The sequence below is a fragment of the Atractosteus spatula genome, chromosome 11, assembly GCF_055471065.1.
Source record: "Atractosteus spatula isolate fAtrSpa1 chromosome 11, fAtrSpa1.hap1, whole genome shotgun sequence".
In the NCBI taxonomy this organism is placed as follows: Eukaryota; Metazoa; Chordata; class Actinopteri; order Semionotiformes; family Lepisosteidae; genus Atractosteus; species Atractosteus spatula.
The window spans coordinates 7,844,134-7,862,759 of NC_142716.1; the positions used below are offsets into that span (position 1 = coordinate 7,844,134).

Below are 18,626 nucleotides of genomic sequence, written 5' to 3' on the forward strand. Positions count from 1 at the left end.
AGTGAAGGGCAAACACCAAATTTTCACTCACTAAATGTTAGATTTTCTGTAGGAGCAGTATTTGTCAAAAGCATTACTGTTAGTCTTTTATTTATCAAAATATTTTTTTTTCTTAAGCTATTTCCTGTTATCTGACTGATGGAGTGACATCATTCCTACATATGACTGCACAAGCACATCAGACTAGACACTAATTGCAAACACATGGGTCCAGAAATAACATTTTGAAAACAATTAAGATGATCCATCTTTAATAAAGTCTGCATTACAGAGATGATAAAAACATTAGTCTTCTGAGAAATCCACTCTTGATGGATTGACAGTTAAAGCATCTTCAGAATATTATTGTACAGACTGCAGTGCCTTCTTTCAACTTATTTTCCATGTTTTACTGAAAAACTTACATTTTAATTAAAATAGAACTGATTATAATTTGGGAGAACTGTATGCTAGATTAAAAAACTAGTTTTGGCAAGATACAGCCTTTTCCAGAGAAAATATGGACTATTTGCAATACCCAAAAATGAGTGAAAGAAGACTGGAAATTTTGTCATATTTAACATAACTTCACAGTCCGCAGTTATTCTTTAGTGTTATTTCCCTTGGTGTGAGATTTATTTATTTTTTTAATAAGGAGCGTATTTTCAGCACACTAATTGTTGAGTACCACATATACAATAAAAATTAAAAGGCTTCTAAAGGGGTTTATTATTTGAAAGACATCAAATTACAGTAAACAATGTGAGTTTGGTAACAGATGTTTTTTTTTCTAACCTTGGTAACAAATGTTTTTTTAGAACCTCTCAAACAATTAAATTAAAATTCTCCAAAACATGTGTTCACAATTCTTGGTTTCTTAAAGAATGAAAGTATTGCAAAAATAGCATCAAATGTGTTTTTGAAGATATTAAAATACATTCACAGCTCCATACTCTTAACTTCCCCATAAATTTACCAGTCAGCAATTCACCAATGTAAATGGTATTAGGTTGACGTTAATTAGAAATAGCAAATCTACCCGTGTGCATTACAGTTATGACATTATATAAGACAAAAAATTCAATAAATCACTTGACCTTGTACACAGAGAGAAGACAATATGTACATCTGGATACAAACAGCATCATGGATTTCTTACAGAAGTTCTAAAAAATTAAATAAAAACACATTTAAATTAAAAACAATGGAAAATTGTGATTTGAAATATGTAAGTAAAGATAAAAAATAACCCTGTAAGGTCATCTCACCTTGTTGATCTACATTGATATTAAGAAAGGGTATATATTTTAATAACAGTTGGTTTTAAATGTGCAACAGGTAGTGGTAGTGGTTGCTTAAATGCACACTATAATTACATACAGGAATCTAAAGCTCAAACATAGAAAAGCATAACGTTAACAACAGAAATAATTGTTTGGACTAATTCACATGCATATTTTTTCTGTTGTGCATACAAAATATCGAGTGTTCATTTTGTATAATATGTCTTGTTGGAAGTGGTTATGTAATGTGATTTTGAGATCAGTCAATCAGAATGTTACTTGAAGAGTCTGTGCCAGAGTTGCACAAACTCATGCCTTAACTTTTGAATTTTGCACGTTTTGTTTCTTAATCCAGACCCGCACACCTACTTCTGAATTGGACCAAGAAGAGGAAAAGTTTTACATTCAATTCTTCTTCAATAGATAACCTTACTGTTGAAACTTGATTCTTTCTGTTTTGTGTCATTTCTTACTTTGACCTTAAGTTGTTTTTGTTGTTCTGAAATGTGCATAATTATCACATGAAATACTTTATGAAGTTCTGTGGTGTGGCATGTTTGAAAAACTCTCCAATGTATGACCTAAGAGGAAAATTGTTTGTAAAAATTGCACTCATACAATAAAGGACAAAAGACTATTTGAGATTTTTCCAAATGATTACAGCTCTGAAAATATTGTGAGCAAATGATTGGTTATGGTTTCAGTGAAAAGTGGCCAGAAATCCTACTGTGAATACGGTAGTGCCAATTGTTATCCGACCAACTGTTTAACGTTTTGTCTTCAGTCCAATTACAACTAGAATGACTGCCACTTTATGTGTTTTAGATTTTGTAAACAGCTTTGTGTAAATGTCACTGATATTTGTTCTAAGAACTGGTAAAAAAAAGGCAGTGGATGAACAAAGCAGACTTTTTTAATGAAACCACAAACAGTGGTGACACTGACAGACTGACTCCAAGAAGCCTGGCTTTAACACGCTGTGGGCACAGTTAAAATGAGATGGAAAGATCCATTTGCGCACATTAACGCAGAGCTCATTTTATGCACAGTTATGTGTGTTTTAGGAACGTAGCTGACCTCCACCTTTCATTTTTGTGCCTTTTTCTTTACTCTTGCCTTAGAATTAATGGAATCCTATCCAGCCATTGCATGCCCAGATGAAGCTTTTGAAGTTGCGACAATGATTTTTACAATGAGATGGCTTGGGATCTTCGTTGGTCTTGCTGTGGCGATCAGTCCTTCACTTGCAGTTTATTATTTGACGGCAATCATCCACACTGGCACCATCTGATCAGGGAAGCCTTCCTGCTTCTGAATTCCAATTATTTCCAGGTCACTCTTATAGATGATGCTCTTGACAATGTCAATGTGCCTGATCAAGCTGCTGTCGATGGGATCCAGCCTGCAGCCTTCCCTGGCCATATTATCTTTGATGATGATAACTCCATTTAGCTTTAAACTGGCTTTGCATCGTATCAGGAACTCCATTAGGTCTCTATCAGTGAGGTGACCTGAGACAAACATAGACATTTTTATATATATATATTGATAATATACATCATATATTATTTAGGTATTATGGTAAAGTTAACCTTAATTAGTTCTGGCTGTTTCATACTGCTAGAAAGCTGAACGTTCTAATTCCACTTTTGCATGTACTGTATAAGGTTAGCAGCCATCGACGGCTGTTTTATTGTTAATAGGGCTCATCAGTGTGGCATAGATAACTCTGATCATTGCAACAATGATTGGAGCTGTCAGTGCAATATAAGACAATATCGTACGAGGAACACAATTCAAGGTTATTGTGTCTTTTGAAAAGTAGGGATTTTGGTTCGGCTTTTCAGTGCTGTGAAATGGCAAGAGCTACCTTATAGTGTCCCACTTTCCCATGAGTCCGAGAAAGTGGTTGCTCAAGGCCCCAGTTTCCTTCTAAACAAATCAATCCTGTTACTGAAGTTCAGTCTATGGAACAACCTTCCATTCTCAGATTACTATACCTTTCCTGGTGAGAGTCTGGGCAGGTAGTGGAAGGACATTTTTTAAAATGTCTCAGATGAATGGCAGTATTCCTTTAAATATTGTGGCGTGTAATTTAAATAAACATCTCATCACATTACATCATGTGTGTAACGGAGGAAGATGAAACCAAACACTACAACTAAGGAGAGTTAAAAATATAATTTGCTACAGTTACACCCCTGAGTGGGAGAGGAGGAACTCTTGTGTGTATGCCAATAAAGTATTTACCAAATTCAAGAGAAAGGAGTTACTATTCTAAATGGCACTTCCCAAAATGCTCTGCAGTTCACTGCATTCCTGTGAAGGAGCTGTGTGTTGAAAAGGGATCCTGTGTCTACCATCTCCAACATGCTGTGTACTGTAGGAAGCTCAGAAATATTATCTGTGAATATTCTCTAATGATTTTAGATGTTTAAAATAATATAATTTTGAATCTTGCGTCTACCATCTCCAACATACTGTGTACTTTATAAAGCTCAGAAACGTCATCTGTGAATATTCTTAAATTATTTAAGATGTTTAAGATAATATAATATTGAAATGTTTTATTATGTTTATGTAACTGCAATGCAATTACATGTGATCACGATGCTGTTATATTAACCGCACATTTAACTGAATTTTCAACTGCTAATGAGTAGCTGCTTCAATCCGGAAAATCATTAAAAACTTTAGAAAGTCCATACTCAAGTTTCAGACTATATCCATACTGGTCATCTACTGTGGCAGAAGTTGAAATCGACGAACATAATGCAATTGTAAAAAGAATTGAATATATCTTGAAAGTTTGCGATTTTGCTTTGGCTTTACGTGAGACCAGGACCGTGCTCCTTGTAGAACTGACAGTCCCATGGGAGGAGGGCATGGAAACTACATAGGTGTGGAAGAGGCTGAGGTACTCCGAGCTTGCAGCAGAACGCAGAGAAGGCGGCTGGAAATCCTTAATCTACCCCGTGGAAGTGGGATGCCAAGACTTTATAAGCACATTAATGTTACATCTCCTCAGGAATGTGGGAGTGGCCGGCATAACACTGAAGATGGCAGGCAAGGATCTGGGTGAAGAGGTGGAAAAAGGACGATTCTGGCTATGGCTGAGGAGAAGAGATAGGAGCTTGGGGCCAAAACCTCCTAATTAGAGAGAGGCAAACTGCAGGGGGTGGCAAGGAGACTTCCCTATCATTGCCCCACAACTAGAAGATGTACCAGGGCAAGGAGGTGAAACGTTGATGAATGGTGACTTCCTGGCTGAAGACCATGCAGGTGGTCTCCTGGCACTATAGAAGGCGAAAACATCCACCTGTATAGACGATGACGTATATTTTTTGGTATTCCTGTCATACTTTCTTTTTGTGTGGAACGGGTAAGGCTCATCTAAGCATGAGACTGGAAAAGAACAGACTTACATGCAACCCACTGGATCCAGATGACATCGTACTTCTTGCAAGGCGGAGTGAGGTCCTGGAGGGAGTAGCAGTAGTAAGTCTCAATGCGGTCCGCATCGGCACCCAGGTAACATTCGTGAGCGTGAATCAGGAACTCCTCCATCATGTCTGCCATGTCCACCGTCTCGAACACTGGCAAGAGGACATTGCGAGTGACCCGTCCGATTCCACACCCGCAATCCAGAGCACACACCGTGCCGGCCTTCCCTGGACCCTGACAGAGAGAGGAGACACCTGTTTCATCCCCCAGTTACTGCCTTCTCTGTACACACGCCTTTCTGTAGGTTCATTGCCCAAAGTTGAGAAATTGTGGAAAGGAGAATGTCATCAACAAATTTCGGAAAGTTAAGCGAAAGCTCGCTTGGTTTGAACATGATCCTGAAAACGCCAGCTCCAGGGCACCGATCCCCATCGGTTTCCATGGCAATACTGCAGCTTAGCATCCCATCATGCACCTTAGCCGCCGAAACCGCAGCACTGCTGGTGCTGTTGCCCAGAGCAACACCACGTGCAATCCGAAACGAGAAAAAGATGTGAAAGTAGACTCCGTATTTTTGCAAGATCAGCCCAATGCCACTCGTTTTTCTCATCTTTCTGTAAAGCAAATGACATGCGTTCTAAGATGACAGTGAATTATTATCAGAAGGGCTGTTTTTAGGTCACACAAGTAGCAATTGTCTCGGCCTACAATGGGGCTCACATGCAGAAAAATGTATCTGAACTTGAGTCATCAGGTCCTGAACTTGAAACTTCACATCTGATTCCTAAGAATAACCCAATTGGAATGTAAGTGCTTGGTTTTTAGCATTGGCTGGTATCCTCATATATTTTATAACTGGTTTGGGTTGAGCCACAGGGAAGTCAGTGGTCAGCCAGTGGTCGATCTGGAATTCTAATGAGGCATTTCCAGACCTTTGTGCTTTACTTAATTTGATAAGTATAAGTTGCCTTCCAAAGTTTTTGTCGAAAGGATGGATATCATGAAAGGGGTATTTATGTATAATAAAGCAAAATTTTATCACATGAATCATTCCATTAGCGTTGCTAGTGACCAAAGACATCTTTAATTATTTGGTCAAATTTGATGCGCCCATTACACAGGTAGCAAAGGAACAAGTAATAAGTTTATTCCATGCTGAAAAGAGAAGAAAGAAAATGTTTCGGGCATGGAACCTTCTTCAGGTGTCAGGTAGCCTATTGTTAGGTTCAGTGGTTATACATACGTATTTCTTAAAGTTATAGTTAATTGGAGTTACTTTTTTACTTTAACAGTAATCGTTTAGTCTGTCAAATTCTTGCAAGAAACGTTAGAAGTCTAGCGACAGACTTTTGGACATATTATAACCTATGGAGATGTGTGTTAGGGAGCCCATAGACAACTACATTGAAAGAAACTGCATAATGCGGGAAATATTTCTAAGGAAAAAAAAAGTCTTAATCAATTTTTTTAAGAGTGTGACTGAGGATAGAGTGTGACTGAGGATAGAGTGTGAGTGCAGATAGAGTGTGACTCCCAGATTCCTGACTACAGCTCATGCTAGAACAGGGAAGCCATCCACCATTACTGTGAAGCTCTCCAACTTTTTTCAGCTGACATTAGCTGCTCACCAATACAATTTCTGTTTTGTCACACTTTAGCTTCAGGGAATCTGATGTCAACCAGAGCTTGTCATCACTCAAACAAGAGAGAAGTGACAGAGGCAGAAGATCAGAGAGCGTAGAGCTTTAACGTAAATCTGACTGCATAACAATGAAACTGAAGACCATGTTTGCGCATAATCTGACCTAATTATTGCATTATACTGAGTGTGAATAAAGATGGTTCAGTTAAACTTCTGTTCCCAGAAAAACTCAACAGTTTTTATGCAGATTTTCTGTTAATACTGCATATATAAAACAGATGGAAGATTTTGTTAACTGGTACCTACAAACAAGTAAATTAAAATAGACTTTTTTTTAGCCCAGCAGTAATTAGAATCTGGGTCTACTCAGCAGTTCCTGGTCACAATGTCTGGCCAGTGTACATGATACACTGACTTCCTACATTAACTTGTAAATCCCGAGAGATCATGATAAGAAGGACACCTCGAAAAGCTTGCAAACAGGCTCGTGAGGAACCTAAAAATAGATTCTTATTTTTGGTACTCGCGGTCACGTAAAGCTTTAACATACACACGTGTTGTGTGCTACATTTAGGCTCGGTAACCCTTCACATTCTGTTCATGATAAAAAAAAAATGCAACAGTGATTGCTTGATAATTTAGATTAGACATTTACTAAGGGTCCAAGTATTACTACAGAAAGGAGCAAGTTAACACATGCTGTTGCCATTAAGCTCTTTTGTCTCAAGGATAACCCATTATGAGAAGTTAAAATGGTCTTTTTCAGTGTTGCACAAGAATAGTAATATGCATATCTGTGCTTTGGTTATTTTTTAATTAATATTATATATATATATTACTGTCACTAGTATTGTTTTAATATCTATGCAATACTTATTCTCCATAATCATAATTATCAGATGCAGAAATTGAAAACATGCATTTCAAATCTGGAAAAATTAAATTGTGTAAAACATACATGTAAATAGATTGGAGGGACATACCCCAACAAACTTCTTCAGGAATTCCTTAGAGCCTTCAATGTCAACATCAGAGAGCTCTATGTAATCTCCCATCATTCCCTCTTCTGATGCAGGCACGTCTTTGTAGAAGTTTTGTGCTCTGGCATAGAATTGCTTTTCTCCATCGATGACCTCACTGGTTACAGCATACAGTTTCACTAGGAAGAGATTGTCAGTTCATTAGCAAGTTAAACAGGTTCCCACACCATCCATCCATTTTCCTACTGCTTTATCCAACACACAGGGTCGTGGGAAAGCCGGAGCCTATCCCAGAATCCTAGAAAGCGATGGGCGCAAGACAGGATACACCCTGGATGGGATGCCCGTCCACCACAGGGCACACACAGACATAAACACACACACTCCCATTAGGACCTATTTTCCCAGAAGCCAATTAACCTACCAGTATGTCTTTGGACTGTGGGAGGAAACAGGAGCACCTGGAGGAAACCCATGAGAACACGAGGAGAACATACAAACTACATGTAGATAACATTCCGGGAACTAAATCCAGGTCTACAGGTCTACAGCACTGTGAGGAAGCAATGCTAACCACTTTGCCCAATTTGTCCAGTTCCCACACCAATGCTTAGTCAATAGAATTATAATGGCATGTTAATTGAGATCCATTTTTACAAAACCATTTACTGTTGTCTCTCTAAAGCTAATTCTTCTCTATTCTAAAGTCAGAGGGCAGAAGAATAAAAAGACATTGTCCTAGAATGGTAAAGTAAAGGAAAAAATGTAAGACAATAAAGTATTTGCTGTTCTTAAATAAAGAAACTGCACTGCAGGACTGGAAAGGATTTAGAAACACACAGAAACCCTTTAATCCTGCTGGAGAAACATTTTTCATCCGAAACGATTCAAAGAGCTTTTACATAAAGGAAGGGAACCATTTCCTCCACTGCTGAAGTGCAGAGAAGCCACCTGGGTGACACAAGGCAGTGATTACTTGGCATCATCACTGAACATTATAAATGAATAATGAAGGAAGGCCACAGCTAAAATCCTCGCTAAAATGAATGTGTAAATTCTTTTTTGAGATATCTGTTTCTGGTGTCTAGTTCTACGCTTTGCATTGCTGCGATTTTCAGTGCTGTTTTTAGCATTAATTCTACAGCATGTCAATGTCACAGTTTGAGCAACCTCCTTAATCCAGATGATGGCCTTGGATCATCAGCCAGACAGCTTTCAGTGCACTGATGAGATGACACGCCTTGGGTTGGTTCTGCAGGGGTTGGCAGTGGTGCCAGGCGTTTGGCTATGACATGATTTAAAGCGACATGATGTCATTTTATTTTTACATTATTATCCCTGTCTGATTTCTTTCCAGCTGGTTGCTTTCCATGTGCATTTACTGTATGGTGCAGCAAAGCAGAAAGGGGACTGAACTGATGTTCTAGCCAATCCAACATTTGTGCGCAAGTTCTCCAGTTACAAGCAACATGTGCTCAACAGATTGGTAAGGGTCATAGCTCCTTAGTGTCTGAGAAGCTCAGAGTGACAATTTTGGAAAACAGGCTGCATTCCACATATACATGTGTGTGGTCATTAATATAAGCCGTGCAAAATGCATCCTGAATAGGGACATCCTGAATAGGGACAGATTTAGATAGAGAAGAACTCCAGAAATGGATAATTCCAGTCTTAAGTTGTACTAGGCTGTTCTAGTACAACTCAGCCTTTAACTACTTGAAGTTTGGTGTTTATTTCATTGGTCGACCTTCTCACTTTTATTCTTCAGGTCTTGATTACTTGCTGATTGTTGATTTCAATAAGATTTCTAGGATCCCAGCCCTCAAGTTGTGGAGCTGCTGTCCTTGAGTAGTACTGTACATTGTGTTACAAACACTCAGACCGCAAAATTCAAGTGCTTTCCAAGCATATGGACTCCACCCAGAGACATTTTTTTTGGGTCAGTTTCAAAGCACAGCACTTTGAGGAAAACTCTGGGGAGTGGGGAGCTCCCAGTGAAGAATTAAAATGGGCCCTCCCTCTCCCAGGTCCAAGGCCGAACGCAACTACCGCAGGGTCCTTCAAAACCCTTTCTCGCTAATGGTCGCTAATGGGGCTGTCTGGGCTTTCTGCAGTACAACTGCAATAGCTGAAAAATTTTGCTGTGTGGGATGTGTCGCTGACTCTCTCCAAACCTATCCCTGGGGTTATGTTACGATCTGCATCTCTCTGGGAATCATCTCATCTTGCCTTCAGCAGCTGAAGGAGAGGATTTTGCTGCTGCCCGTTGTCTGTAAACAAGGAAAGTGTCCTTAAGCCATACCACCTTGACAGCATATCACTTCTGTACTAAAGTCTCTACATTGGTTGCCTATGAAACCACTTATTCAAGATTGTTGAATAATGTTGAATTATGTTGCTGCTGACTTTCAAGGCTCTAAACAATCTGGCTCTATCATTCATCCCTGAACTCCTTCATGTTTACACTTCCTCCCGTAGGCTCCATTTCGTTCAGGCTGTTCCTTTGCTTACTGTACCCGAGGTTTAATCTTGAACGTCTTTGGTCCATGTCTTTTCTGTTGCTGTCCCACTGTTGTGGAATACCCTTCCTATGACTCTTTGAGAGACAAATTCTTTGACTCTTTTCAAAATCCAAACTTAAAACTGACCTTTTTACCAGGGACTATGTCTGATTGCCCTGCATTCTAACTGTATAAACCTGAAAACTCTGGTTTATTTTTTTCCTTTACATTTTTATTGTCATTTTTTTCTTTCTCTTTATGTACACCATCCTTGGATTTGGAAAGGTGCTTTATAAATGGAAGTTGTTATTATTATGCAATGGCGGACCCGAGACAGTATAAGAAAGCAATACCTAGCTTGCTCACTGCACCTGTTGCGTTATTGTTAGACTGGGGTTAGATTTTTTTTTCTGTGACTGTAATGTGTTTATAGACCAGCCTGTTGTTGTCGTGCGTGTTTGGATTTCTGTGTGAGAGGAGGCAATGTGATCTGGTGAAGCAGTGAGCTGTGCTGCCTTTCTGGAGCACAAGGAATTTTTTGGTGCTTTACTTAACTATAATTCCTGTTAAGTCCTGTGCTGTTGTTTTTATAATATACATTACAGAAAATTATTGTGAGTCTTCATTATTTTGAGTTTGATGATTTGTATTCTACATGTTGGATTGCAAGCATAGAATCTAACAGTTTAATATCAGTCTAACAATGAGCATCACAGTCATCCGTCAGTTATCTCAGTCAGTAAGCATACTCTATGTCTGTGTTTGTTTCTGTTCCTTCATTTACACAACAGTTGTAAGCCAGGGCTCTCAATCGCTATTCCCGGAGGACCTTCTGTCTCTTGGTTTTTGTTCCAACCATGTTCTCCATTACATAGATGGTCTGATTATTTAATTAGCTGCATGATTGTAATACTTCTAACCAGGCTCTGAGGTGATGTATAGGTGACTGTACTTTTAATGATTCTCATGTGTCATCCAACTGTAAAAGACCTTAGGAACAATAATGAATAGTGGAGAAGAATTGGGTTAATTGTTTAATTAACTACTCAATTTTGAACAAAAACCAGAAGTCACAAGGCCCTTCAGGAACTGAATTGGGTGTAAACATTTAGGAGCTGCTGATTATGGCAATTTACAATACAGTATATTATCCTAAAACTTACTCCCTTTGAATAATAGAAATGGGTAGCTTGTAGCCATTTATTAAAAGATAAATATTATCAGCAGTTTTAATGATGATACAGAAGTATCAGTATTAAGTTGTACTTGACTTGAGTCAATGCCACCATTATTTATGATACAGTTTTGTGGACTTGATAAGGCATAAACATATATAAAATATAATATTAGGATTTCTCACTTAGAAACCAAACTTTTTCGGTATTGAAGGAACAAAAAACTTACAGAAGAATAAGACCGACATCTGGTTAATCTGCACATTGAATTTATAAACCTCGCCAATGTTCCAGCAGAATTCCTCAAACACAAGACAGGGGCACTGTACTTCAAACATACTGAACAGCCTAGAAGGTAACTCACACAAACACTACAATTAAATGAGCGTTTGGCTTCACTTGAGGTATTCAAGGAAAATAACGATATTATAGTCTCCAACCATGAGCTTAAGTTAATGACATTTTCCAAGAAGTCTATTCAGGTCTTTATAATTCTGAAACCAGTCAAAACCTGACCAAGATCAAGGGTCTCTTAAATTGATTTAAATTGCCTTACTTGACTCCTGAACAGGGTGAGGGTTTAGTTCAACAGAAATCTCCTGGCTTAGATGGCATCCCACCTTTTGTTGTTTCTAGCAGTGGGAGATCAACGTGATCCTTTAATACCACGTTTTTCATGCAAACTGGCTCTTTTCATAAAGATCAAAATCATCTCTACTTTGTTTCTTCTAAAAACGCAAGGAACCCTGGACTGCTCATGCTATAAACCATTATCGTTATTAAACTCAGACATTAAACCTTTTGCAAAGGTCCTTTTTCAGTGTATGAAAACATACATGTGCCGTCTAATACATCAGAATCAGACCGCCTTCTTGAAAGTTGATTTGCTTCTTAACAATAGATGTATATTTTCCATATTCTGGATATACAATGTGTGCATAATTTCCATATTCTGAATGTACAGTACAATGTATGTATATCTTCCATATCCTGGATCAAACTTGCCATCAGCTAGCCTCTCATGCAGTGCTTTCTTTAGAGGCAGAGAAGACATTTGATCTCCTGGAATGTGACTTCCTATGGTCTATTCTAGAAGGGCATTAGTTTTGGCCGTATGATCCACAATCTTTACAACAGTACCATGGCTTGTGTGCAGATAGAGCTGTCCGTTGTTATTATTATCCCCATTATTGGTTTTTTCTTTTCTCAGAACAACTGGCCCCGGCTAAAAAGAGCATTTCTCCCTTTGGCATATACGGGGTCCGAACATCACATTTCACCCTAAGCTGATGATATTATTTAGTTTCCTTCTGATAGTCCGAGCTCAGTCACATATTTTAAACTTATTTAGCAACTTGCGTTGACTCTCTTTATAGAAAATAAATCTTAATTCACAAGCTGCCAACCAACATACCATCAGTCTGAAAATTGGAGTAAAAATTAATCAGGGAGAGTAGCTATGCAAAGCATAAAACGGTATCATAAAACTGAGGGGAAAATATATTCGCTTTTATAATCTAGGGTTTAAACTTTATCACGTAAACAGCTGTGTGTAAGATTTGTATGGAAACACCTTGCTAAGAAAAACGCTGATACATCCTGTGCCAAAATATGCTAAAGGAGGTTATTTTTCCTAAATGCTTTTTTATAAGGCAGTTGCTAAAATTAATTTCTCTGGAAAGGAAAAAAATAAACTCTACAACTCTACATCAGGATTCCACAGAATCACAGAGCCAACAGTGGCTGCTTTCATGCTATACTGTTAGGGAATTTGTGGGTATTGCTCACAGAAGAAAAAGAGGGCAAGATACATGCTTTTAATCTAGTCTAGACAAAAAAAGACTATTCTGTTAATTATTCTTGATTCTGTTAATGTTATCTTTGCCTTGCTTCTAAGTTTTGATTGTAATACTACACTGGAAGTCAAATCTGCAGTTCAAACAGTTTAAATGTACTTTAGTGATATGCTTATTCACTTTACTTGCAGGTTATCTTACTATGTTAGATAGATCTTACTATGTTTTTTAAAAAAATTCCGTACATGAATACACCATTGAACAATCAAGGGACATTGATGTCTCAACATATAATTACCAGACCTGGATAAAGCTTTGGGTGATCCAGAGAGACGAGAGAGCAATGAAGCAGAAGGCAAATTCTGGCGAAGGACACCTCTATGCAGCGCAAGACACAGCTGCTAGCTTCTATAGCCTGCTTACCAAGGGGGAGTGTCTCCAGCAGGTAAAGGTAGCTCTCAAAGAAATCACTCCTGATGGCTTTGTGGAGAACAAAAGACATGCTGTGCCGACATAACTCGTCGTCAGTCTCCTTCCATCGTGATATGAACGCCAGATGAGCTCCCATGAAGTCCATGTTGGAAGCCTGGGTCTCCGAGTGTCCTCCCCAGCTCAGCGACTGCCGTTCCGACAGTTGCCTTGTCACTGCTATATCAGTACGACCCTGGCACTGACATTGTAACTGATCAGCTCCACACTCTCACCCTTCAAGTGTTGAAAGCTACTGAAGCACTGCAGATCGAGTGCTTAGTGAGAAGGAATATTATCTGTTATTTCAGAAGCTTGTCTCTCTGTTCAGATTACTCCATGCCCAGGAAACATTAGGTCCAATCTGCTGCCTCGCTGTCCTCTCAGCTCCCAACCATCAACACCGGCTACCTACAGCACGTGCAAGTTCACACACAGAAGGCCATAACAAAACTCAGCAAGTGCCAGAACCATTCTAAATCTCGCCAGCTGAAGGGAGATTAAAATGAGCCAAGTGCTCTTTTTTCCTGTTCGCCTGGTTAAGTGCACTTGTGCAACATATCATACACACACACAGGGAATTTTATTTATTGGTTTCTCAGCAATGTTTGCATTTTAATGCATAGAGTATACTGTAGCATTGAATCCCCTGTACAATAAAAAGGAAAGAGTCTTTTTTCCTAAATTCCATTGTAAAATGTTTCCTAAATTGAAAGGGACTGCATTATGGTGGTGCAGTGGTTAGTGCTGTTGCCCTTTGTTCAATTCCCAGTGTGGGGTGCTGTCTGCAGGGAGTTTACATGTTCACCCCATGTTTGTGTGGATTTATTCTGGGTGCTCTGGTTTCTTCCCACAGATCAAAGATGTGCTGCTGGGTTAATTGGCTTATGGGAAAATTGTCCATGGTGAGAACGTGAACTTAGCTCTATCTGTGTGTGCCCTGGGATAGACTGGCATCTCCTTCAGGCCAGTGTATTCTGTATTGTGCCTGTTGCTTGCTGGGATAGGCTCTGGCAAACCCCCCACCTATAGGATAACATGGTTAGAAAATAAGTGGCTGTGTTATATTGTCTGTGCTCCTCCAGATGAAGGGCAAAAATCCTAACTGTTGTTTCAGACATTACTGAATAAGTGCAGCGTTACAACTTTAAGTGCAAATTAGCTTCTGTTTGTGAGATTAGCGTTTCGCTGATCCCTTGCTTCTCAGTGTTTGTTGTCCCTGCCTTCCCAGATTTGGTGCGTGTGGATACTGACATCACAGGATTTGAGGTTCTGCCATTGCACTGCAGTCCCATTCCATCTGAAGGGCAGCAGACAGATCTGTCTGTCACTCACTAGCAGGAGGTAATGCTGACCAGCTCATCCCACTGTGATTCTACAGCCTTGAGAGTGAGGGGACTTGGAGGATTTGCCAAAAAACATAAACTTCGTCTTTTTTTAAGCAGTTACATTTGTGTCTGTTTTGGGTCTACACAGAGTACTTGTATTTTCTCTTCGGCCAAACACCATTTTTGGGGATGACAAAGATTGGGAAACTGTCCTCCTTCACTCCTACATTGCTACTGAAAGTCTTAAAAATCTACTATAGGATTTCATTTTATTCTAATAGAATTTTAACAAATAATAAAATTGAATGACTAACCTGTGTGTCTAAATACATAACATAGGTAATAAAATGAATTAGTTTGCTCCTTACATATTGATAGAGGCACTGTGTGGTAGTCTGTCATTTATCTGTATTTTTTCTATTTGTGATTGTTATATTGCTATATATTACAACTTATTTTAAAATGTATTTATTTTTTATCTATACAACATGACAAAATTCATATTTCTTTGTTTTTTTAATATATATCTTCAATATAAGATGACACGTAGTAAATTTACTTTGGTGCAACAGGGAAAGTTTATCCACTTAACGCATAATTGAAACCGAAGGCAGTATATATAACAGTTTAAATTTACCACCTGCTGTTATCAGGGAGAAAGTATCAAACAGAAAGAATGTATCCTTGTAAACCCCCGTTTGATGAAATACAGATGCTTTAACATTCCGTCTTGCAGAACGGCATAAAGCAGGACCCATTTCATTTAATGCCTCCTACGTTTTACTTTTTTAACTGAACCATTCCTCACTTAAATGCATGGCTCCATCTAGTGCTATTGTATTGATAATCTCTTGAACAAAATAGCTGCTGTGATTATTGAATATTTAAGTCTGTTCATTTTTTTAATTCATATTTTATATTAGAACATTATAAGCAACACTATTCCTCAAGGACCTGTCAAAGCAATTTTAGCACACATCTGTGCCAAAAACCTCACTGCAGAATTTACCTACATTTACCATAATACATCTGGTTAATGTTGCAGCTTTTAAACATTTCCTCTTTAATTCTTATTCATAATATTCCACCCTTACAGTACAAAAAAGTAGTTGTATTCACATTGCATTTGTTCCATATGTGAACTAAAAATATCTGCATTCAGACAGCTCAGTTCAACAAGATTTAAGGCACACAGATAAAGTTCAAATCTAGTTTTGTGTAACTGTGGTGTTTTTTTTATGTTCAAGAAAAAAGTTAAAGTACGAACATCTTTCAGTCAGTGTAATTAGAGATTGAATAAAACCTTCCACGTTTGTAAAGATGGTCATTTATTTCTAATTATAACAATCTAATTTTTTAACTATAAATCTCTTTTTCTTTGGTAAGTAATCCTTCTCAAATTTCATTTCATGAACACAATCAATACATCTTCTTTTTGTTTGTATTTATTCTCTTATGTGAAACATCATACATTAAAAAAAAAAATTAGTCTTGCTTTCCTACGTTTGAATTGAGTATTGTTGGGTGTGCTGGTTTCTCGGTTTCCTTCTCCAGAAGGTAAGGTCTTGCCTGCTTCTAGTGTCAAACTCCCAGTTGTCATATCACATAAGCAACCAATTCATTTCACACCACACTTTGTACAGTGAAAACAGTGTTCCCTTTATCATGAGGTACATTACTGCCAAAAAACGACACCATAGAAAAAAAAATAATGTGTATATATTTTCAGTTGGTGTGTATTTATTTTTTTAACCACTACGGCATGTCATTTGCATTGTATGTTTTAGACTGCAGTGTAAATTATTTTAACTGCTATCATGGTGAAATGTTGTGACACATACTGTACTTGGTTTTGTTGCCTTATTTTCAAACATGCTCTCTTCTTTCAATGGTTATGTACCATTTTCTCAATTCACCACGTTTCTGATTTAGCCAGTGCTTGTGTCTTTGTTGGTACTCCCTGAATTTAGTTGTGAAAAATGTTTTTAAAACAGTTTTTATTTAGCTTGAACGATAAGAATTACATAATGGATGTCTTAACAATGTTATAATAATTTCCACAAATGACTTTTATCAAACTTCTCTATTAAATACATACAGTAGTTATTGAGGTAATAGCACTAAACTGAATTTCCCACTAAAAATTGAAAGATGTTTTACAACAGGTTATCCTAGCAAGTAGAAGAACACTTTGTAACCTTTTCTTTAAAATATTTGAAGAGAAGAAGGCTTGCGAACGAGGGGCAGGCCATTCAGCCCGTCTTTTTTACAATTTAATCGTGTAGTAAGTAAATAAACTAAAATTTAATGCAGACGTTTTTCTTGTGTATACTGCATCTGTAAAACCTCAGCCTCCCCCCATAACCTAGTTACTGTATGAAGCCAAGTTGAGTACTGAGTACAAACGTAGGAAAGTAAAAGTGAAAAGCTAACCAAAAATATAAAACTGAAAAAAGCATTCCAACCTAAATACCCCACAGCCTGACAAAACAGAAGTTAACAGATCAATAAAAATCACAACTATCACACAGTCTAGTATTCAGTGGATATCGTTTTCAGATGGTATGTTAGTTAATGTTTTCACAACAATTATGTAGCTCTTACAAATAATGTCAAGTTCAAAGGATAGACGTGAACATTGGGTACTATATATTTCACTAACTCGTTAATTAGTATCCTGAAAGATCTGTGCTACTCACACAAGGAGGAAAAAAGTTAATTTCGCCATATGATAAAAGTTTTAGGAATGTACTGTATCTAATTTCTTTTAAATACAGAATCGTTTTCTGCTGGTAAATGCCATCCTGCCAACCGCATTTCGATGTCAACTGCTTGAATATATCAGAATAGTACTATTTGTAATGCATTTTAAAGTAAAACTGGTAGAAAATTACTGCTTTTCCACATTTATGAATAAAAAGTAATACTTGTCATTGATCGTGATTCCAGGAAAACGCGTAACACGGACAGTGTCGACTATTTACCCCTTAAACCGCCCTCGCTGGTGATTTGTCACTTTGAAGTCAAAATGATGGTCATAGTGACGTTATGTCAAAAGCGATTACTTCAACAGAAAGGCAAAGAAGAAAAAAAATTGGGGGTACCGAAATGCTTTAACAAATTCAGTAATTACGCTGTACGAAAATAAGAGGAAAGGCCGTGGTTGGGCTTGTTTGTTTATGACTGGTATTGGTACTGTATCTGTAAGAGCTATCGATTTCAGCACTGCTGAAATGTTTTTTGTCATCCCGGCCATTAGGAGGCGCAAGAACAAATCATTCCGGCAGAACCAGCTGAGCTCCGACCCTCTCTATCTGCACTGTTGCTACATTGCATGCTGGGATGAGTAGTGGCTTACCCTGGCAACGGAAACAGCCGGTTGCACATCATTACTGTATCATAAAATATAGAATACAGTGAGATCGTTGAATTCATAGAAACAAACATTGCAAATCGTCGACTTTAGAAAAATTGAAAACACGATGCAAACGGAAGACGCACGGTATTTAAAAAGGTAAGATGCAATTCTGCAGGGGCTGTCAGCAAAATAAGCAAGCAAAAATAAACGCTCTTTATTGCGACTGTGTAAGATGGAATAGCTTCATGTCATCTCTTTTTAGCAGAAAATGCGCTATAAACTGAAACGTGCCCATCGAAGATGTATTAAATGCCACTTGCTGGAAAATATTGCAGTTCATTGTTTGAATCATTTGCTAAGACGAATCCCTGCTATTCATTGTATGTGCTCGTTTGGGTGTGGGCCGTCAGTGTTTTTAATGTAATTTATTCTTCAGTTAAAAAAGGACCCTAGGTTATTTTCACATAACTGAGGTCATCACGTTATCGTTTGATTCTGCTCCATATTGTGGTGGGAGCAGAACGTGTTTATATTCCGGAACAAAAGGAAACAAACGTCATAATATTTAATCAAAAAACATTTTGTTGTCCTCCGGTGCTTTCTAAAGCACCAGTTCCAACCTCATTGTCTCTTTGAGGGACAAGTGTCACTCAACGTCTGACTAAGCAGCAT

General features: G+C 38.0%; 2 protein-coding genes across 2 annotated transcripts in view; one reads left to right on the forward strand and one right to left on the reverse strand.

The window, feature by feature from the left end:
- Positions 1–234: 234 nt before the first annotated feature.
- Positions 235–13,533, reverse strand: ntmt2 (N-terminal Xaa-Pro-Lys N-methyltransferase). Its single transcript, XM_088926608.1, has 4 exons — positions 13,224–13,533; positions 7,332–7,507; positions 4,688–4,940; positions 235–2,773 (listed from the first exon to the last, which is right to left on the reverse strand). The coding sequence occupies exons 1-4, from the start codon at positions 13,375–13,377 to the stop codon at positions 2,517–2,519; spliced, it is 840 nt and encodes a 279-aa protein (XP_088782734.1). The 5' UTR covers positions 13,378–13,533; the 3' UTR covers positions 235–2,516.
- Positions 13,534–17,916: 4,383 nt separating this feature from the next.
- The window catches only part of kifap3a (kinesin-associated protein 3a), a 30,876-nt gene continuing 30,166 nt past the window's right edge, over positions 17,917–18,626 (forward strand). The window contains exon 1 of the mRNA XM_088927136.1: positions 17,917–18,110. Coding sequence (XP_088783262.1) covers positions 18,079–18,110 — 32 coding nt within the window. The 5' untranslated portion in view covers positions 17,917–18,078. The remainder of the gene's footprint in view (positions 18,111–18,626) is intronic.